This window comes from Dipodomys merriami, unplaced genomic scaffold (genome assembly GCF_024711535.1).
Source record: "Dipodomys merriami isolate MVZ:Mamm:240054 unplaced genomic scaffold, mDipMer1.0.p SCAF_13, whole genome shotgun sequence".
Taxonomy (NCBI): domain Eukaryota; kingdom Metazoa; phylum Chordata; class Mammalia; order Rodentia; family Heteromyidae; genus Dipodomys; species Dipodomys merriami.
In genome coordinates, this window is record NW_027202604.1 from 39,220,317 (window position 1) to 39,242,818 (window position 22,502).

The window sequence follows — 22,502 nt, forward strand, 5'->3', positions numbered from 1 at the left end:
TGGGCTCCTGCTCTTTTTGTGCTTCGGCCCCTTAGCGCGCCCTCCCTTTCAGACATGCGCACTCGGGAGCTACACGCGCGCAGCTTACTGCGCATGTGCGTTGCCAGGGGTAGCGTAGGTAGCCAAAGTGGCTGGCGCGGTGGAGCCTGTTGCCGAGGCCGGGAGGAGGAGCCCCGGGCGTGAGGGACGCTGCGATGAGGACCGTGGTGACGTGGAAAGATAAAAGCGATCAATGGTGAGGAGTGGGACAGGCGGGAACAAGTGGGACGCGAGGCCCAGGACGGCGGGAGCCTAGGGTTACGTGACTTCCGTGGTTGCCAGGACAACCGGCCTGCGGCTTGGGGCCTGGACGTGGGCCTGGGGCCTGGGGCCTGGACGTGGGCCTGGGGTCGGGGGCTGGACGCGGCCCTGGGGGCTGCAAGGTGAGCCTCCACCGCCCGGTGGTGCCGCGGCTGAGGCTTGAAGAGGGGGCCCAGGGCCGGGCCCGGCCATAGTGCCCTGTTGGGGTGCGGGCTGTGCATCCTCACCTCCTTCCCGTCCTTAGACAACTTCTACTTCACCAGTTTTCGCATGAATATGGTTTAGGTCTTACATAGCATCGTGATTTCTACGCGAACGACAAAAATAAGTCAGTATGGTTTGCTGCAAGTGCGAGATAAGTAAAACTGCAAGCGTGGAGACACAAGAGTGAAAAGGTGGCAGGTAGAGACAGTTGCTACGACACCTTTCCAACGGAAGTCCGGCTGTGTCTCAAGCTGGACATTCCCAGGTGAGGTCAGCCTAAAGATGAGCATCAGATCAAGGCGTTCTCCTAATTAGAAAGCTTGAGAACCGAAAGGAAATGACTTACATTTTAATAATTAATTCAGTGTTATTTAATGCCCTGTTCTATTTTATTACATTGCCTTATTTCTGTGTGTGTGTGTGTGTGCGCGCGTGTGCACGTATGCACGCACGTGCTGGTACTGGGGTTGAACTCAGTCCTTGCACTTTTGCTCAGTTTGCTTGCTTATGGCTGGTGTCTTATCACTTAAGCCAAGCTTCCAGTCTGGCATTTTGCTGGTTAATTGGGGATGAGTTAATTGGGGATGAGTCCCTTCCTGGACTGGCTTTAACCCACCATCCTTTGATCTCAGCCTCCTGAGCAGCTAGGATGATAGGCCACAGGTGCCCAGCTCGTTGTAACTTTTGATAGACATTGAGTAAAAAGCAAAACTTTAAATGGTTACATTTCTCTGCATAGCATAGGTTGATGATAACTGGCAATTGAGCATTTGTCAATTATGTCAGAGAGTAAGGGAGTGGCAGGGACTGTGGCAAAGCAGAGAACTTGTGCTGTGCGTGGAGGGGCATCTGTGCTCTGCTCCTGCCAGCACCAATTTGGCCTATTTTTATCAAAATATAGGAATCTGAGTTTTAAATGTGAAATATCCTAATTTTAAAATGCTGGTACTTAATGAGGGGAAAAAAGACACAGTAAACCACCCCATGGGCCCAACAAAACATTTGCTGGCCAAATGCAGCCTGACTTGCTCTGTTCTCAACCCTTGGCACAGAAGTTTGCTCATTCCTTTCTACTGGTACTTGAGTGTGTCACGTGTAAGAGTTATTTTTTAATGTTTATCCCAGAAGTCTATAAACCTTAAGGAAAAACAAAAGGCAATGGCTCTGTCATCTTTATTTTCAGATGGCGCCCGCGCCCAGTGGAGTCACTGGTGGTGGTTAGTGTTTGCTGGGTAGATGGATGCCCACGTGAATGAATGGAGGTTGGTTATCAGGGACTCCGCCCATTACAGATTTGGGACAGCCTGTTAGAACAGGAGGCATGGGGTTCTAAAGACCAGATCTGCTGACAGCCCCATAGCAGCTGATAGCCCAGCATGAAACAGACACAAGTGAGAGCTATGGGAACTAGATAGCAGAACTCAAAGTTCCCGGATGTCACTGTGACTGACCAGCCCTCCCCAACCCCTGCTGGCCCTGCTCTGCCCTTTGGCTTCTGGAATAAACTTTGCATTGCATCAGAACTCCCAGGCCTCTGCTCTGATGTATCTCCCTCCTCTCATAAATCCACCATGACTCCCAGTTGCCATATGATGGCTTTGCTAGGTGGTCCTCCTGCTGTCTTCTCTGTAGCCGTGCTGACATTGAAATGTATGCTTTGGAGTTCAGCCAAAGACTCCATTTTCCTACCAAGATCCTTCCCATGTGGTCTTTCTTTCTCCTCATTCTCCTCCTCAGAGGCACGAATGCTGCCCATCCTAACCTCGAGGCCTTGCAGGGCTCGCTTGCCTGGCTGCAGCCTGCTGCCCCCGCCCCCAGCTCCTGTTTACTGAGCACGTTTGAATTATTATTCCATTCAGATGAAGAAATTGAAGTTTCATGAGGGGGCTAGGGACGTACATGCACACACACACACACACACACACACACACACACAGAGCAAGTGGGCTGGTATGAGTCAGATTTAGAGACTCCTAAAACATCTGGCCAAGGACAGTGGGTCGGACTTAGCCTCCATCTCTCTGAAGTGGAATCCAATGACATGTTTTGACAGTTTGACAGCACAGTGTGCCTGGGAAGGGCGAGCAGGGTGCAGGCGGGGCTGCTTGGCCACACGGAGGGGCTTTTTGCCCTGGTGGGGGCGACAGACTACACAATGTCTAGAGTCCTTTCCAATTCTGAGCTTCCCTGATTCCACGATTCAAATGAAATCTTGTCTGATGCTCAGTTATGTTCAGTGCCGTGCACTGTGGGTCCACGGATGTATAAGGTAAAACAAGACCCATTTCTCTTGCATTCATAGGAGCACAGCTAAAAAGACAGTACCTGGAAGCAGAGAATACAAGAGGCTACATAACTGAGAGCAAAACTGAATTGTACTTTTTTTTTTTACAGCAATAGTTTAAGTTGGGCACGTGATATTTGGGTAATACATGTTATGTGCACTACATGTGATATGTGATGTATGTCTAACGGTGGTATTTTTGAGAGGAAAATTTCAAAAAAGTTCAGAGAAGAAGGTGGTTCCGGATTAGGCTGTGTGAGACCCTTAATAATTTGCTAACCCAGCCGGAAATAACACTGCTGAAGCAGCGGCCTCAAAGTGTTTGCAGCAGAAAGCCACCCTCCTGGCGTTATTCTGGAGCGATGCAGCCCCCCTCCAAGCCCCACTGTCCTGTCCCGGCAGCTCGCGGGCATCTGTGCTTTGCAGAGGCCTGCAGGGCCCCCACACGGTGAGAGGGAGCCGCCTATCCTTGTTTTGTGGATGAAAAGGAGGTCAGCTTTTCTGGCCCCAGTTCTCCCCTATTTTTGTCTCTTTCATCTGCTTCTCAGAGTGTGAAATGTGTTGAGATACCTGGACTCAGAGATAGAAAGTTCTGGAAGTGCCACCAAGCAGTGAGGAAGGAAGTGGAAGGACCAGGGGCCCAGGGTTGCTTTTGTCCTGTGCGCCCAGCTGCAAAGCAGGGAAGCGGCCCACGGCCAGCTTCTCTCCGCCAGCTGCGGGACTGCAGTCAGCCTGCCTCTCTCTAGTTTCCTCATCTTTAAAAACGGGTTGATGATGCCTGCCCCATCCATCCATGATGTCAAAATAAGGTGCAAGAGAGGGTTGGCTCCTACCTGTTGAGGAAATGTGAAGACTTCTTGTTCAAGGGAACTGTCTGCCCGGGTGTGGAGTCAGAGGAAGGGATGGGGATGGTGAGTCTCCCTTGCATTGCACAGTGACCACAGCTAATACATGGCTCAACTAATAGATCAGCAGCATTCTCACTACACTAAAATGATTACATTGTTGAGGAAATGGGTCTGTTAACTCGCTTTGCATAATACATACATAAACAAAAACATCACATTGTATATTATTTGTCGATTAAACCGTAAAAACACCCCTTTCCTCTGTATTTCATAAAGTATCATTGAAATAAAAAAAATAAAATAAAAATTGCTATCAGTTAAATCGACAAGTCACCAATTAATTGCAAGATACATCCCAAACTCAGAGACACTAACATACGAAGAAGTGGAGGTGCAGAATTCTTGGTGAACGTGTCTAATTCGCACCTTCCCTCTAGTGGGGACTTCCTGGAGGGCAGGAAGGGACTCAGACCTGCACACCTTGTACCACCTGTTGGTACCTAGCGTCTCAGGCAGTCAGCACATGACTGTGTGGCTTTCCTCACTCGGGGTCTAGCCCTTATGGTATCATTCAAAGAGTTAAGTGCCCTAGAGGTTGAGCCTCTGAATCACTCCTGGCGTCTGGCTCCGGACAGGAGGAAACCAGGCTGCCGAGACGGGCGAGCCCATCACCACTGAGCAGCTGCCAATGGAATTTGCAAACACATGCAATTCATTGCTGTTATTTTTCTCCTCATACACACAGTGTTGATAGTGGAAACAAAAATTGGCTTTCCTGGCCATTAGCAGACCTCATCATTTTGGTTCCTAATTGTCTTTTTGTCTTGTCTTCTGTTTAGTATCTATGACCTCACATTTAAGCCTGATGGAACTCAACTGATTGTGGCTGCAGGAAGCAGATTACTGGTAGGATTTTGTCTGAATTTCCTTTTTAAGTGCTCTTTTTTTTCCTCCTCCCACTTGTAAGTACTCTGAAATTTGACCCTTTTTCTTGAGATAAAAAAGGCAAAGGAGGAAAAACCAGTCATTACTTTTTAATGGGGAAGGAAATGGGCTATTTAAAACTGGTAAGTAAACTGTCTGTCAGCTAGGAGCTTGTGAACAATGCCGCCTTTAGAGTCATTCATCTTTCTCTTTTTGCTTGAGACACCACGAAGTAGTTGAAGACAATGAATCAAAATGCCCTTGAAAGTGGGCGGGTGTCAGTATTTTGTACTGAAATATCTAAGCAACAAGAGTGACGGGGCCTCTTCCATGAGAAGCCAGGTACCCTGACCTGGACTTTTAGGCCCTGGCCCACCTAAGCATTCCCATATGCATGCTGTGCTGGCTTTTTGTATTTTCAAAGGTTATAAACTCCCCCTGGAGCCCATCCCAGTGGACAAAAGTAACTCCTGAGAGAACTCTGTTTGACCTAAAAACCTGTGTGATCTCCCTTCCTCCCACCCATGTGTTAAGTCCACTTCCTCTTCACTGTTGTCTCCAGATATGCAGACTGACTGATGTCTGTTCTCTGTATGGTCACTGCAGCCTTAAACCATGGTTGAATTGTTCTGCAGACTTGTTCTCTCCAGGGTAAACAGTCCAGTCCTTTCAGCTTTCCTCATAGATTTCCTTCTGACTGTGTAGGAGTTCTACCCTGATTCCTCAGATGGTGTGTTTTGTACATTTTCACTTATTTATCCATGTTACAGAACCATAAAATATCCTAAATCCGTATTACAGCTGGGTTTTATAACACTTCTTCCTACTTGCAAACCTAGCAGACGGTCTGTGACTTTTTCAGTCTCGGTAGCTGATAGGAAACCTCTCGGTGTTGCAGTGGTCAGGAGTGATGCTGGCCCTGCTGTTGAACCGTGTTGGAAGCTGGTCCTTTGTGCATGCTGGTTTTATTTAGGTGGGCCTGGCTTGATTGGTCCTGTTCCAAGCCCGTGGCAGAATGAGGGAAGGTTGTAGGGATTATCCGTGGCTTTTGTTTCTCAAAGATGGATGTTATGTACTTGGTCTCAGAGGGTTTAGAATCAGGACTTCCATTTCCTGCTTACCTAGTGTTAAGTCATGTTCCTTCTGGTTTTGCAGTAGTCTTTCTGGAATACAAATTTAGAACATTGACAACTGTTTTGTTATAAAAATGAAAATAATGGTAACAGTCCTACAGGAATTCTGAATAATTGATGTCACATAGATAATCTACACATATCTCTCCTCTTCCCTCCATTCTCTCTCTTTCTCTCTGTCTCTGTCTCTGTGTCTCACTGCCTCTGTCTCTTTGTCTGTCTGTCTCTCTGTCTCTCATGTTTCTAAGGCTTGATCTCAGGGTCTTGAGCTTGCTAGGCAGTGCTCTGCCTGTGAACTACACCTCCAGGCCTTTTTTTTTTTTAGCTGGATAGGTTCTTGCTTCCTGTCCAGGCACATGCCTGGATCGTGATCTGCTATTTTAGGTTTCTGGTTGTGGCTGGGCTGACTGGCTCTTACCACCACATCCAGCTTCTTCCAGGAGATGTGGAGACTGGCAGACTTTCTGCCTTGGCTTGCCTGGAACTGTGATCTTCTCAATCTCAGCCTCCATGGAGTTAGAATTACAGGTGTGAGCCACCAGCAATTAGCTCACTTTTGTCTCTTTTTGACAGGTTTATGACGCCTCTGATGGCACCTTGCTTCAGCCCCTCCGGGGACACAAAGACACCGTATACTGTGTGGAATATGCAAAGGATGGTAAGAGGTTGCTCTGGATTCTGTCTCTGTCATGGCCTCATTGCTACTCATTTTTGTGCGTAGACACTCTGTAACTCAGAAGATAGGCAGTTTCTGCATTGTAAATTCTGACATTCAAGTCAAGGAGGATTTATTGCAGGTCATGCATGTGGCAGGTACTGTCCAAGGTGCTGGAGATGCTCCAGAGAACCAGGGACCAAGGTCCTGTGGGGAAATGAGAGGCAGACACACGTGAAGTGAGAACCAAGCGGTAGTGATGGATGGGCAGTGCTGTGGAAGAGGACAGGCAGGCAGGATATGAGGGGTGGGGAGCCTGCAGGGGTTGGATGGGCTCGTTCAGATGGGACTGGTGAGTACAGACCACGAGGCCCCAGAGTGAGATCTGGGGTGAGGGGGCGCTGCTGCAGAGCCGGCAGTGGCTGGGAGTGTGCCAGGCCTCCTGGGAGTTGAGGCACAGAGGCTCGGGGAGCAGGGAAGTGAGGGGAGACAGGTGCCAGGCCACGTTGGCCATTATGAGAACTGCAGCTTCGGTTCTCATAAGGTGATGAGCCGTGGACGGGCTCTCAGCGGAGGAGGGATGTGATCATGCTCACATTTTACCTTTGTACTGGAAACAGCCTGCGGAGATGAGGTTGAGGCAGGGAGATGAGCCAGAGCGTCTTCCAGGGAGCACTGAGTGCGGGGCTGAGGATGTGAGAAGGGATCTGGATTCTGCATGGAGGGGCGGAGTCAATAGGATTTCATGAGAGGCTGAATTTGAGGTGTGGAGAAAGAGGAGGCCAGGTGACTCCCAGCTTTTGACCTGAGCAACGGAATGGGAGGAGCTGCAGGAGGAGGGGCTCACAGAGGAAGGCCTGGAGTTTGGTTGTGGACATGTGAATTGGAGGAAAGGTGGCGGCGGTGTGTGTGGAGGGGCCATGGCTGCCTGCAGGCAGTGAGTGGCACCCGATGCAGAGCGCGGGGACCCTCCCCCGTGGGGAGGGCCTGCGGGTGGGGACTTGCAGTAGGAATCACGCCTCGAGCCAGCTGAGAGTGAGATGGGGAAGGAGGTGAGGTGAGGAGCCAGGGCAGCCTGGAGAGAGGAGAGAGGGGAGCTGGGAGGCCCGCTAAGGAAGGTGGGAAGAGCACACTTGCAGCGGGGAATGGCAAACTGAAGATGTGCTTGTGTCCTCTTCTCCTGCTGCTCAGAGCTGCACAGGACCAGCAGCTTCTGGAAGAAGTGGATATAGTCAGAGCGGTGGTTTTACAGACACGGTGAAGGCCAGAGGGCAGGGGAGCCCAGGCTGTGTGCAAAGGAGCCATTAGATACATCAGCCTGGAGATGCTGTCTGAGCGGTGAGGGAGGTGGGGCTGTGTGCAGGGGTAGAGAGGTGGCAAGGTCATGGGGACAGGCAGGGGAGAGGTTTGGGGTCATAGGTCCGGCAGGGGAGAGGCATTACTGTCCGGCAAGGGGAGGGGGGAGGATGGATTACTGTAGCTGGGATTAGTATACCAGCTGGGTTGGGAAGAAGGGAGGAGGCAGTTAGAGGATGGATGCGTGGAAGGAATTGAGATCAGGAGTTAAAAATAAATTTATGCTACCCCACAGCGCGAGAAGCTCCCAGTCCCAACCCACCCAGCACAAAAGCTGTGCGTTCCACTGGTGATGGTCGCTGAGCCTCAGTTTCCTATGTCGAGCCGACATGAGGCTAGAAACAGCATTCACTGACCATGGCCCAGAGTCACAGACTGGAATGTTAGCATTGGAAGGAGACTGACAGAGTCTAACTCCGACTTCCCACTTCCCTTGAGATCCATGCAGGACTCAAGAAGAAAAGTGCCATGCTAGGGTCATGCAGCAAATTCACTCAAAGATTCAACACACATTTCTTTCTTCCCTATTCTTTTAATTGCTGTTCTTTATTTTGTGAGACTTTTTTCCCTGCAGTACTGGGTTTGAATTCAGGGTTTCATGCTCGCTGGTCAGGAGCTCAGTCACTGAGCCACATTTTTAGCTAGATGTGTGTGTGTGTGTGTGCACGTGTGTGTGTGTGTGTGTGTGTATGTGTATGCATGCGTGCGTGCACACGTGCACTTGAACTCAGGGCCTTTGCATTCTTGCTTGTCCTTTTCACTCAAGGCTGGCGCTATACCACTTGAGCCATACCTCCTCCCTCTGGAGACAGCACAATTTTCTTGCTCCCTGGCCAGGCATGCTCTGCCACCGCAGCCATGCTTTTTGTGTGTGCCCTTTACCCTGAAGCACCGTTATGGCACTGGCTCAGGTCAGCGTGACTTGGCATTCCCCAGCACTCTGCAGGCACACATTATCTCATTTATCTTCCAGCGAGACTCTGACCAGTCAGCAACCCAGATGAGAGAAAAGCCTGGAGCAATGTGAGGCACAGCGACAGAGCTGGGCCTGCAGGTCCCATGACCACAGAACCCTAGATCGTTCTAGTACATCATTCTGCCTTGCAGTGCGGCTTACCTAAGGAGTAAGAGGACTTTTCAATCCTTGGAACTAGTCTTGCCTCGTGTAGATCTGAATATTGAGATGCACTGAATTACTCTTAGTCGGCTCCTTTCTGATTTCTCCTGTCAGTGTAATTAGTAGTTAATGATTTTTTTTCCTGTAAGTTTAATTAGTAATTAACGAGCAACCATGGTAGATAAGTGCCTGAGATGTCGTTTCTTTGTTCAAGAAAAACAATATGAAGCAACAGTGGTAATAGTAGTAATTTTTTGAGCATAATTTTATCCCAGGCAGTGTTCTTAGCACTTTGTGTGTGTGTGTGTGTGTGTGTGTGTGTGTGTACACTCAAGCACACACACTCGCTTAGTCTTCCCATGAACTATGAGGTAAAAACATGTTTTTTTTCAATTATTCATGTTTATTGAGCACCAACTATGCATAGGAATTTGTTTCCAACATAACTATACACCGTGTATAGTCTCTAACTATAAACAGCTATAAAATTATTATATAGTAGTGAGTTGTTCAGTTGTGATTTTTTTCCCCTGAGACAAGGTCTCACCCTAGCCAGACTGGCCTTGAACTTGAATCCTGGGCCTGGGCCTCCTGAGTGCTGGGATTGTGTCTCTGTTTTTCAGATGAGGAAATAAGGGCAGGAAGAAGGGGGCAGCAGCTCCCTGTTGATTTGGTATTTGCAGTGCTGCCTGGTGCCTGGCCTGAGCTCGCCTGCTGTAGTGGCTTTGTAGATAGCATCTTAGTCTTAATTGATCGCCCCAGAGAGGAAAGTGTCACCCGGCCCCTCCCCCCGGCCGTCACTTGCCCAAGTTCACCTTCCACAGGCCCAGAAGGGTGAAGTCCGCACCCGGCATTGGTGGTCCTAATCCCTCCCCCCTCCCCCCATGTGCTTGTAGGCAGTCCCTTCTGACCTGTCGCGCTCTGCTTCCAGCCTTTCTCTCCTTCAAAGCCCTGCTGTTGCTTGCGGGTAAGGGCAAGATTCTACTGTGGTCCTAAAGACCCAAGAGGTCCTTCCACTGCCCCTTACCACCTGCCCTCTGTGTCCAGGCTGCTTCTCAGCCCTCCTGGCCCTTCCCTGCCCAAGGGCCTTTGCATATCTGTTTTGTTCATGTGAATGTGTCTTTCTCATTTCTTTGCACTTGGCTGAGCTCTGCTCATACTTCAAGCTTCCAGGGAGATAATGGCCTACAGTACAAAAGTCCATTCGGACAAGAGGAGTGATTTCCGATGCCTTCTGTCCAGCGTGGTGAGCACAGGCAATACAAATGTATATTTCAGAGTTGCTGAAAGAGCAGACTGTAACTGTTCTCACTACAAAAATAAATAACTAGGGGCTGGGAAGGTGGCTCAGTGGTAGAGCACTTGCCTTGCATGCTAGAGGCCCTGGGTTCGATTCCTCAGCATCACATAAGAAAAAAGCTGGAAGTGGCGCTGTGGCTCAAGTGGTAAGTGCTAGCCTTGAGCTGAAGAGCTGAGGGACAGCGCCCAGGCCCAGAGTTCAGACCCCACTACCAGACCCCCCCCCAAAAAAAAAAAACTATCTGGTTGGGCACCGGTGGCTTATGCCTGTCATCCTAGCTACTCAGGAGGCTGAGATCTGAGGATCAAGGTTCAAAGCCAGCCCGGGCAGGAAAGTCTGTAAGACTCTTATCTTCAATAAACCACTAGAAAACTGGAAGTGGCACTGTGGCTCAAGTGGTAGAGCGCTTGCCTTGAGCTGAAGAGCTGAGGGGACAGTGCCCAAGCCCAGAGTTCAAGCCCCATGACTGACCAAAAACACCAAAACCTATCTGAAGCGATGGGTACAAGAGGTTAGTTAGCTTGATTTAATCATTTGTCAGTGTATATGTACAGCAAAGCCTCACATTGTATTTCATAAAACCATACAATTATTTATCAAGTAAAAACAGAAATCAGATTTCCCAGTTAATTCAGTTTTTCTCATCACATTGTGTGTGTGTGTGTGTGTGTGTGTGTGTGTGTGTGTGTGTGTGTGTGTGTGTGTGTGTGTGTGTGTGTGCTGTGTTAATTTAGTGTTTACTACTTCTACTGGAGTGTGTGAAGGTTTGGATGATCTACTTTAATCACTACTCAGCCCTTATCCTTGAGCACGATGCATGCATGAAGCAGTCTTCAGTACATCTGTGTGTACTCAGTGCCAGAAGAGCAGGCTTGGAGCTCAGACCTCCTGACTCCAGGCTTCCTGTGGTAGTACTGATGAGCAGTCACAGAGGGGTGGGGTGCTCAGTGGTGCAGCAGGAGCAAAGCTGTGGGTTCCATCCCTGTAACACACACACACACACACACACACACACACACACACGCATGCACGCACGCACTCATAGAGAAGGTGACACTTAACTAGCTTCCCTAAGAATGTGGTGGCACATGCCTGTAGTTCCTGCACTCAGAAGACTGAGGCAGCAGGATGCTACTGAGGCAGGAGGGTCACAAGTTCGAGGCCAGGCCTGGCTACATAGTAAAACCATGATAAAACAATAGCAGCATCACTAACAACAAAAACATAGTTTTCTAAGAAATACTATGGGAAATGCTGGTACAAAATATTGGTGACCAGGGCTGGGAAAGTGGCTCAGTGGTAGAGTGCTTGCCTTGCACGCATGAGGCCCTGGGTTCGATTCCTCAGGACCACATAAGCAGAAAAAGCCGGAAGTGGCGCTGTGGCTAAAGTGGTAGGGTGCTAGCCTTGAACTGAAGAGCTGAGGGACAGTACCCAGGTCCAGAGTTTAAGCCCCATGACCAAAAAAAATAAAATAAAATAAAATAAAATAATATATATGTGATAATTTTCTTCTTAACACAGGCAAACGCTTTGCTTCTGGGTCAGCTGACAAAAGTGTTATTATCTGGACATCAAAACTGGAAGGCATTCTGAAGTATACGTAAGTGACTGCCTGGGTGCAGTTTACTACTTGTTTGTTTGTTTTTTGAGACAGAATCTAACTATGTATCCCAGGCTTGCCTGGAGCTTGAGATCCTCCTGTCTCAGCCTTTTAAGAATTGAGATTGCCACTTAATCACAATCAAAAAAAAAAAAAAAAAAAAAAGAACCTTGGGGAAGGGAGGGAGGGAGGGGATGGTAGGGGGAAAACAATGGAGGGGGTAACAATGTTCAAGAGGAAGTGGAAGTGTACTCATTACCTCACTCATGTAACTGTAACCCTCTGTATAGTATCTTTACAATAAAAAAAAAAAAAAAAAAAGAATTGAGATTGCAGGGCTGGGAAGGTGGCTCAGTGGTAGAGTGCTTGCCTTGCATTCATGAGGCCCTGGGTTCGATTCCTCAGCACCACATAAGCAAAAGAAAAAAGCCAGGAGTGGTGCTGTGGCTCAAGTGGTAGAGCACTGGCCTTGAGCTGAAGAGCTGAGGGACAGCGCCCAGGCCCAGAGTTCAGGCCCCACGACTGGACCCAAAAAAAAAAAGAAAAAAAAAAAGAATTGAGATTGCAGGCATGTACCACAATTGTACCCAATGCTCCTTAGAAAAGATGTGAGGGCTGGGCGCCTGTGATCCTAGCTACTCAGGAGGCTGAGATCTGAGAATTGCGGTTCAAAGCCAGCCTGGGAAGAGAAGTCCATGAGACTTTGTATCTCCAATAAACCACCAGAACTGGAAGTGGCGCTGTGGCCCAAGTGGTAGTAGGGCACTTGCCTTGAGCTGAAGAGCTGAGGGACTGCGCCCAGGACCAGAGTTCAAGCCCTACGACCGACCAAAAAAAAAAAAAAAAAGATGTAAGGAAGTAATGTTTTTCTCCAAAATGAACTTCCTATGGGAAGGGGGAGGGCTGCTTCTGCTAAGCACTTGCTGGCTTGGCTAGCCCTGGGCTGGGTGTTTTCATGGAATGCATTTCAGTTCCTCTGCCACCACACATTCCACCTCCTCCCCAACCCGTCTTCCTCCAGTGTCTCTGTGTCAGGGCGTAACCTTGCACCCAGCTGGTGTCAAAGTGAGGAACTGGGCCAGGCCTCCTCTCCCCGTGGGCTCGCTGGCATTCTCCATTGCTGCTGCACCAGTCCGCCTCTCTCAGCTCAGGTGTCTCTGTCCCCCCCAGACCGGTGCTTCTCCACGGTGGCATCTTTTATGGTTGAATATCACCTATATGTTGGGGATTGATCAATAAAGCTCCCGAAAGCTCCTGAAGGGCAGGTGCTATTTTGGTAATTCTTGTGTTACTAGCACCTAGCACCATGCCTGGTCCACAGTAAGAATTCAACAGGCCATTTCGTTTGAACCAACCAAACAAACAAACCAGAAAACCCCACACAAAATGTAAAATGTACCACCCTACCCATATTTTAGGTTCAATAGAATAAGTACATTCGCATTGTTCTGCAACCTAAATTTTGGAAATGAAAATCCCCAGACTTGTTTGTATACGTATATATTTGAACTCAAGGGCCTCTCCCCTTGCTTGGTAGGTTCTCTGCTGCTCAAGCTATACATCCAGCCCTTTGGACTCTGGTTATTTTTTAGATAGAGTCTCCTACTGCCCTACTGGCCTGGACTGTGATATTCCAATTTTATACCCGCGCTATAGCTGGGATAGTAGGTGTGTGCCACTGAGCCTAGCTATTGGTTGAGAAGGAATCTTGAACTTTTGCCTGGGCTGACCTCTAAGTGTGATCCAACGCAACTTCACGACAAAGTAGGTAGGATGACAGCCCTAAGCCACCTGGCCTAGCAGAACTCTTTTTTGTGGGACTTGAACTCTGGGCCTGGGCACTGACCCTCAGCTCTTCAGCCCAAGGCGGGTGCCCTACCACTTGAGCCACAGCACCACTTATGGTTTTCTGGTGGTGTATTGGAGATAAGAGTCTCACAGATTCCTGGGCTGGCTTTGAACCGAGATCCTCAGATCTCAACTTCCTGAGTAGCTGGGCTTACAGGCATGAGCCACTGGCGCCTGGCTATGAACTCTTTTCTTGTAGAACTTTAACTCTACACCTAATAATCCCCTCCTGCCTCTCCCTCAGTCTTCGCTACCCACCATTCTGCCTTCTTTCCCTATGAACTTGATATCCTAGCCACCTCGTGTAAGTGGAAGCACAGTGTTTATCCTCCTGAGACTGCGTCATTTCACCCAGCATGGTTCATCCACGTTGTGTTGTATTGTGCTTCCTCGTGATTCCATTGTATCACATGCCATTTTGCTTGACTGTCATCATTTGATGGACAGGTGGGTTAATTCCACCACTTGGCCGTGGGGGCTGATACTGCTCTGAGCATGGGTGTGCAAATCAATAAGCAATTATTTATGCCAGCCTGAGGACTCAAACTCAAGGCATGGGTTCTGTCCCTGAACTTTTTTTTTTGGCTCAAGACTGGTGTTCTATCACTTGAGCTCCACTTCAGCTTTTCTGGTTAGTTGGAGATAAGAGTTTCACAGACTTTCCTGTGAGGCTAGCTTCAAACTGCAATGCTCAGATCTCAGCCTCTAGCAGCTAAGATTATAGGCATGAGCCACTGGTACCCAGCTCAAGAAGCCATTTTGAAATGAGTGAGGGCGGGAGGGAGGAAGTACAGTGTTACACAAAAGTACAGGAGGAATTAGGCTGGCATGTGATGATGGCGTAGGACCCCTTAGCTTTGATTGCCGTCTTAGGATTCGCCTTTCCAGATCTTGGCCTCCCCGTGCTCGCTGGCCTCCATCCTGCATTACTAGGCTACCATGAAACAGCAGCAGCCACAACCCAAGCACTTACTCTGCAGCTGGCACAGGCCGGGTCCTTTCTGTCTTTAGCATATCAGCACTCAAATCGGCGGTGCAGCGTGGCGACCACAGAGGGACAGCGCTGCTTTCTGTTGGTCACTGGCAGAGGGCTGTGCAGTGAGTTAGATCTCCAGCAGAAGCCACAGAGACGGAGACGTTAGTGGTCTGCATCCTAATGACCATGCTGCTTACCTTGCAGGCACAACGAGTCTATCCAGTGTGTCTCCTACAACCCTGTCACTCACCAGCTGGCATCTTGTTCCTCCAGTGACTTCGGTATGTTCTCATTCCCAAACGTCCTATCCTCAGTAACCAAAATACTGGGCCCCACGTGCGGAAACCCCTTCGAGACTCAGTGTCTTGTGCTGAGAGTTCGTTCCCCCTCACCCATGTCTGAGGGGCGGCCTTAGTTTCTCCTTACTTGGTGGAGAGCCCATGCTCTGCATTATGGTGCCCTTGAACTTGGCAAGACACGAGCTGACAGGAGGGCCAGGTGGAAATGGTGAGCCGGTAGGAGGGCATGGGTGTGCCACGGGCACGCCCCTGCCCACCCAGCAAGGGACAGGTCAGCGTGCCCACGTTGTATTCACTGCCATTCACCGTTTCAGCTCTGCTTCGGGTGCAGTGTCGCAATGGCTGTCCCGGTGGCGGTAGCTGTGTTCCCCAAGGGCTGCCGGCCTCAGCCACGCCTGGCATCACACGGGCTACTGTGGCACCACTCAGAGGAGGTGACAGGGACGTGTGTACGGAGGGAGGGAGGCAGGCTTGTAGACGCTCTCCATTAAAGGGTGATTCTGCCCCGCACTGGTGACTCACGCCTGTGGCCCTAGCTACTCAGGAAGCTCAGATCTGAGAATCGAGATTCAAAGCCAGCGCAGGCAGAAAAATCTGTAAGATTCTATCTGTGATTAACCAGCAAAACACTGGACTGGAGGCATAGTTCAAGTGGTAGACAGCCAGCCATGAGCGGAAAAATGGAACTAGAGCTCATCACCTCAAGTTAAGCCCCAGGAGCAGCATTAAACAATAACAACAACAAAAAGTTGACTCTGGGCCAGATGCAGTAGCTCATGCCTGTAATCCCAGCTACTCAGCCTGGGCAAATTAGTGAAGACCCCCCGCCCCCAGTCGAAAAGCCAGGTGTCCTACTGTGCGCCTACTACCTATGAGAAAAGCGTAAAAAGGAAGCTGGAAGTCTAGGCTGGTCTGGGTATAAATGCAAACTCCTGTTAGTAAAACAAATCAGAAAAGGCGGGGGGGTTGGGGGAAGGGGGAAGGGTGGCTCATCTGGTATAATGCCTGCCTCACCAACTCAATAAATTCAAATCCCAGCAGCACAAACCAAAACAAAAAGTCAATTCTGGTTTCTAGCTCTGTTGTTGTGTCTCCTTCGCTGAGACAGTGGGACCAAGAGACTGGGCATGGGTGCGGGGTGAGTATTTCAGCTTCCTCACTGTAGAGTATAGGCTTCCTAAAGGAAGAATTTAAGCAAGAACACATTGTGCCATTAAATTAGGCAGAGCCTGTCACTTATGTAAGACGTTAAGCGGTTTTCTCCCTGTGAAGCCCTCGTTTATGAGTTTACTTGGGGGAGATGCACGTCTCCCGCCTCCAGCTAGAGGTGTTGGGGGCAGGTAGAATATGTGAAAACATTGGGGCCAGGGCTTCCGGCAGTGTGCTAGGCACTGTGTAAGGGTTTGAAAACGAATTCCTAGTTGATCTCTGTGCCAGCTCCTGAGGTGTTCTGCTCATTCCCACCCTACTGACAAGGGGGCTCAAGAATCACTAAAATTCTCTCAGCTGACAAGCAAGGACACCCGGCTTAGACCCAGGATAGGCGATTGCATCCAGCCCCGCTCTGGGAAGCATGGCTTGGGGACGCAGATAGGGAGGCTGCCTTGCAGCTGGAGCTCAGGGCAGGCGTCGCAGAGCACAGAGGACGTGCGTGTGGTTGGAAGTGTGACGAGATGAGAGCCGAGGGAGCACACCGGCCTCGCACCTGGCTGTAGAACTCTATTTGTGCACCAGACTTCCCTGCTTGAGCGCGCTCCGCAGCCCAGGCAGAGAGGAGAGTTTGTTTGTGGCGTCTGGTAATGTACCTGCGGCTGGGCCCACTGTGCCACAGTGGGGAGTGGCTGGCGCGAGCCTCCACGGACTGGGCGCGTGCTGTAGCGGAGGCCCGGCGTGACTTTAAACGCGCGATGGACTCTTGGTTGCTGTGCCCTCCTCAGGAGGAGTCCAGGTGGATATTTCTTTGAGACCTAAATCCCAAAGCTGGCTAGAACGTCATCGGTCTTTCTTCTTTCTCTGTGGAAATAATTATAGGTTCCCAGTAAGCTGCAGCCTCGTGTGCCCTTTATCCACTTCCTCCAGGAGACGCTGCTTATATAACTGTCGTGCGGTACCTAAACCAGGACGCTGGCTGGCACTGTGTGTGCGTGCAGTTCTGTCCCTTGTGTCACACGTGGCGTGCCTCTGCTGCCGTACAGAACTATCCTGTCACCTCACAGACGCCTCTCACCATCACACTCCCCCTCCCGAGCCCCCGTTACTCCAGCCCTGGTGCCCAGGAACCTGTCCTCTGCTGCCATCGTGGCATCTGGAATGTTCTATGAATGGAGTCGCAGAGCATGCGGCCTTTGGAGATGGGCTTTTTTTTTCACTCAGCATAAAACTCTGGAGCCCCCCCCCCAGGCTGTTGTATGTGTCAATGCTCCATTCTTCTCATTGTTGAGTAGTATTCCGACTGTCAATCTTTTACCCTGTATTGAAGGGCTGTGGTCTCCGGAACAGAAGTCTGTCTCCAAGCACAAAGCCAACAGCAAGATCACCTGCTGCAGGTAAGTTACGGGCCGCTGCGAGGTCAGGCTTTGGTTCCTTCCTCTTCTGAACAGGCCCATCACCGTGCACTCATTCCACGTAGCAGAGGCAGAGGGGGTCTGCACCGCGTGCTCGTTCCACACAGCAGAGGGGGCTGCTGCTCCTTTTTTCTTTTTGTCTGTCTGGTGGGAAAGAAAGAGCCAGGCCTTTGATCAATGAGTCAGAGACTCCAAGTTGCCTTCCCTCAGGTAGCTGGCCACAGACTCCTCACCATGCAGCTGTACTGAGCAGAGGTTCTGGAAACATGAGGCTGGCCTTGTCCTTTGCACCTCGCTGCTGATGCTAGAAAGAGGCGGGCTTGCGGCGTGGCTGTCTGAGCAGCAGGGGCGATGGCGCCACAGCCCTCACCACGCTGTGGCACACGTGGTGCTCCAAACCAGAGTGTTGGTCTCACTGGCTTTTCCTTCCATGTCTCCCTCCTCCCCACCTATGTTGGGCGTGTGTCCAGCTGGACAAATGATGGCCAGTACCTGGCTCTGGGGCTGTTCAACGGCGTCATCAGCATACGGAACAAAAACGGTGAGGAGAAAGTGAAGATCGAGCGGCCGGGGGGCGTCTACTCCCCCGTATGGTCCATCTGCTGGAGCCCGTCCAGGTACGGGGTCGGCGCACGCTCTCGGCAGGCCGCGTTCTTTCTTCCTAAACTCTTCCTGGGGGTTCGGTAGTTTGAAAGTCTTCTCCCTCCACTTGACCAGTCTCTTTGGAATCTGTTGCATTGAAATCGTTTTTTAAAGAGCTATCTTGAGTTTTTGGCACAGATCCCAGAGATTTAGCTAAGCAGATGAGCTATGTAGGCCAGACAAGAGGATGTGTGAGTGTTGTGCGTGTGAATGCATACATGAGTGGTGTGTGTGTGTGTGTGTGCGTACTCGCATGTGTGTATAACGTAGGACCATTTTTTTTTTATTGTTGCTGAGATTTTTTTTCAGTTGTTCCCTGCAAATTTGGGCAAAGGGTGTGCTCACCTGTTAATAAATTGCTCCTCAGTGAGCCGTCATTGTTGCCCGTGCCCAAAAAAGTAAAAATTAAGTTTACAAGGATCTCCGAAGCCCAGCATGGCAGCTCAAACCTCATTCACTCTTGCCGTCTACGCCCATGTGACTCTGAGGGTGAATTAATACCTTACAGGCTCTTTGTGTAATCCCATAATATTATTAAACCTTTTCTATCCCCCACAGAGTCCTCTGAAGGTAAATGAAAGGACTTGTTTACCAACCCAGTGTCATTTTACAGGTGGGCGCCCACTTGATTTAGGAGGCCATTTAATTCCGCTGCCTTTCCCACACCAGGTCATTATGCTTCTTCCTGGCTAATTCTGTCAGCCCAGGTTGGATCATGAGTACCTAATGCTGCCGGAGGCTATTAGCCTACCCCAGAGTTCCTGCTGTTTGATTTTGTGGCCACAGATGACTGTGTGGCTTCGGGCCACCATCTTTAATTCATGAGAAGCAGGATGCCCAGTGTACCTGGTGGCTGTCCTCTTCCGGGCAGGGTTCAGGGGCTCCTTGACAGGGTTTGAAATGATAGTGCTAGTGAGGTTGTAGGCAATGTGATTGTGAACCACCACTTACTATCTGCAGCCGATGGGAGAATTTCTGGATGAGCAGAGAGACGGAGGATGCTGAGGATGTCATTGTCAACAGCTATTTTCAGGAAATCCCTTCCACTCTGAAGTCAGCAGAGTACAGTAGTCAGGGTAGTGAGGCAGAGGAGGAAGAGCCGGAGGAAGAAGACGACAGTCCCAGGGACGACAACTCGTGAGTGTGTCCCAAGGAGCAAGGAATTCCTTGGAAGGGCCCCGGCCTGTGCAGCCCGCCGGGGCCGGCAGAGCAGGGCCCCAGCACACATACACACCGAGGGGGCACCCCAGGACCTGGAAATGTTACAAAGGACAGAGAAGAAGGCCCAGCTGCTCTGTGAATCCCCATCCCTAGAGCCCCCCATGGGCATCTGTGTTCTCCTCGAGCTCAGCGCACATCTACAGTCATCTAAACCATAACAGCCAGCAAGCTCCTCCCAGTAACATTAGAAATTCTTCCAAAGACATAACTTCTTGCATCTGTCTTGTAGCACTACCTGGATGTCCGTCCTTAACACTGCCCAAGTCCCTGGCCCGTTCCTTCCCCCTCCCTTGGCATTCTTCGCTAAGGCAGGGACACATGGCAGGGGGGAAGCCCCTGCCTTGCCCCTGTCTTCAGCACACTGTCCATTAGGATGGCCTGGCGGGCTGGTGGGACAGCTGACCACGTACTGCACCCATGGGGCCTGAGGCTCGGATGCCTCCAAGAACCCCAGTGTCACGGGGAGGGACATGGGCGCAAAGGGAGGAGGAAGGGTGGGCTTCAGCCAGAGCATCACCCTTCATTGTTCTACATGTGTGTTTGGCTAAAGAGCCTCATTGCAGGGGACGGAGGGGGCTGAGCGCCACCAGCCCGCGCCGGCTGCGCCTCCCCAAGAATGTTCACTGAGCGCTAGGCTTTCTCTTTTTTCTTTTCTTTTCTCTTCTTTTATTTTCTGCCAGTCTTGGGGCTTGAACTCAGGGCCTGGATTCAATCCCTGAGCTTTTTTTTGTTGAAGGCTGCATTCTACCACTTCAGCCACAGCTTCACCTTTGGCTTTTGGCTGGTTCACTGGAGATCAGAGTCTCACAGACCTTCCTGCCCAGGCTAGCTTTGAACTATGATCCTCATCTGTCTCCTGAGAAGCTGGGATCAGAGGCCTGAGCCACTGACACCCGATGAGGGCTGGGCTTTTGCAGTGTGTTTGAACTTCACTACTACGTTCACCTCCTGGCCCCTTCCGCTCACCTCCCTCTCAACCCTTCTTTTTCCCCTTGGTTCTGAATTGGGGCCTGTGACACTTTCCTCCCGTCACTCCCAGCCGGGTTTCTGAACCAAACAGCACCAGTCATGCCTGGCAGGCCCTGGGCCCTGCAAAGCTAGAATCACTCAGGACCAGGCAATCTTGGGTGAACTGAGGCCCACAGCTTTGCCAAAGGCTGTCTCTGGGTCCTGGTCCTGTCGCCCTGTCAATGGGATGCGGTCAGACCATTTTCCCCATGCAGCAGTCCCCAGCTGGAAGACATCTGACCTTAGTGCTCATTCTCGCTCTCCATGGATGACCATTTTCCCTCTATTTAATAAACAGATTGGTGCTGGGCATCGTGGCCCCTCCTATTAATCTCAGCACTTGGAATACTGAGATAGGAGGGTCGTGAGTTCTGGGCCACCTTGGGACACATAGACTATCTCAATGCCCCCCCTCCCCTAAGAACCCCCAAATCAAAAAACAACAACAGGAAAAACAAGAACAAAACCCAGATAGTTCACACCTTCTCATCATGAGCGGAGCCCCTCCCACGTCCCCACGCTTCACAGCACGGGAGACGCACTCTCCATCTGCCCTCGGCCCTCCTCAACCCCGGGGAAGCGGAGGTGAGGGCTCCCCGGGCTGCAGCGTGTGTCCTGCAGCTCAGGACGGCAGTGGGTGCAGCGGCTGACGGACGGGTTGCCCTCGCCTGTACATTTGGCTCCCCGACAGCCTGGCCAGGGCTTTCTTTTCCTGTTTGTTCAACTGTTAGTGTTGCACTCCTCAGCAGGCCGTGGCCCCCGTAACCTCTTTTGTCTTCTCTTGATTAGAGAGGAACACAATGACATCCTGGCTGTGGCTGACTGGGGACAGAAACTTTCCTTCTACCAGCTGAGTGGGAAACAGGTATGTACCGCTGTTGAAACCCAGGAAGAGCTGGGCGCCAGTGGTTCACGCCTGTAATTCCAGCTCCTCAGAAGGCTGAGATCTGAGGATCGCAGTTTGAAGCCAGCCTGCACAGGAAAGTCCGTCAGACTCTTGTCTCCAATGAACCAGCAAACGCCACTTGAGCTGTTCTCAAGTGATAGAGTGCTAGCCTTGAGAAGAAAAAACAAAACTCAGGACGGCACTCAGTTCCTGAGTTCAAGCCCCGTGACCAACACGCACACACACAAAAATTAAACCCAGGTACACTTGTGCCCTTTGCCCCTTGCAGCGCCAGTGTTAGCTTTTGCTTACAGCGTGCAGTGCTGTCCTGTGCAGTCACAGCTCCTGTCCTCCCTGCGCTGTCCTTCATCCCTCTAACATGTGAGCACCACCTTGGTCCAGCCCTGGCCCAGCAGAGTGCAGCGTCGACGCACACAGCCCTGCTGTGTGAGGCATATGACGTCGGTAGCTGCACCATTGCTTCTTTAGTATTTGAGTGAAAAAAAGACCATATAGTTGATAATGAAGAGCTACTCAGTTTTCCACGGCTGATTTCCCAGCATCCTTACTTAGTTTTTTGTCAATACCAGGATTTGAACCCTATACATTCTTGCTAGGCAGGCACTTTAGTGTTGAGACACACCTCCGCCCTTTTTTGTGCTGGTTATTTCTTTTTGGTTGTGCCGAGGTTTGTACTCAGGTCTTGTGCTTGCTAGGCAGGTGCTCTTACCACTGAGCTGTGCCTCCAGCACTTTTTTTGCTAGCTTTTTCTTTTTTTTGTCGGTTGTGGGGCCTGAACTCTCCGCCTGGGCTCTTCAGCTCAAGACGAGCGCTCTACCACTTGAGCCACAGCGCCACTTCTGGCTTTTTCTGCTTATGTAATGCTGCGGAATTGAACCCACGGCCTCATGCATGCAAGGCAAGCACTCCATCACTGAGCCACTTTCCCAGCCCCGTGCTCGCTATTTTGAAGTAGGGTCTTCCTGTCTGGGCACAGTCAGCCTGCTATAGTTAGGACAGTGGCACATGCCACCATGTCCAGGTCTTGGTTGAAAAGGGATCTTGAGAACCTTTCTGCCTGAGCTAGCTTCCAACCCCAGTTCTCCCAGCCTGAGCCTCCCGAGTAGGTAGGATTACAGGCATGAGCCACTGGCACCCAGCATCATACTGGTTACTTTTGAGATAGGGTCTTGCTTCGTGCTGGACATGAGCTTGGATGGCAGTCTACCTGTTTTAAGTTTCCTAATGTAGATAGGATGACAGGCATGCACCACCGTGCCCGGCTTCTTCCATTGAGATGGGGTCTCCTGGACTTTTCTGTCCCACCTGACGGG

The 22,502-nt window shown here is 50.5% G+C and overlaps 1 protein-coding gene across 5 annotated transcripts in view; it reads left to right on the plus strand.

The window, feature by feature from the left end:
- The first annotated feature begins 102 nt into the window (after positions 1 to 102).
- The window catches only part of LOC138824828 (intraflagellar transport protein 122 homolog), a 57,831-nt gene continuing 35,431 nt past the window's right edge, over positions 103 to 22,502 (plus strand). For 3 of the 5 annotated variants that reach the window (XM_070019173.1, XM_070019175.1, XM_070019174.1), the window contains exons 1-9: positions 103 to 235; positions 4,476 to 4,542; positions 6,267 to 6,351; positions 11,646 to 11,724; positions 14,753 to 14,829; positions 17,327 to 17,393; positions 17,882 to 18,028; positions 19,014 to 19,190; positions 21,072 to 21,147. In XM_070019173.1, the coding sequence (XP_069875274.1) occupies positions 195 to 235; positions 4,476 to 4,542; positions 6,267 to 6,351; positions 11,646 to 11,724; positions 14,753 to 14,829; positions 17,327 to 17,393; positions 17,882 to 18,028; positions 19,014 to 19,190; positions 21,072 to 21,147 (816 nt within the window). In that variant the 5' untranslated portion in view covers positions 103 to 194. The remainder of the gene's footprint in view (positions 236 to 4,475; positions 4,543 to 6,266; positions 6,352 to 11,645; positions 11,725 to 14,752; positions 14,830 to 17,326; positions 17,394 to 17,881; positions 18,029 to 19,013; positions 19,191 to 21,071; positions 21,148 to 22,502) is intronic. The other 2 variants (XM_070019176.1, XM_070019177.1) reach the window with 1 other exon arrangement.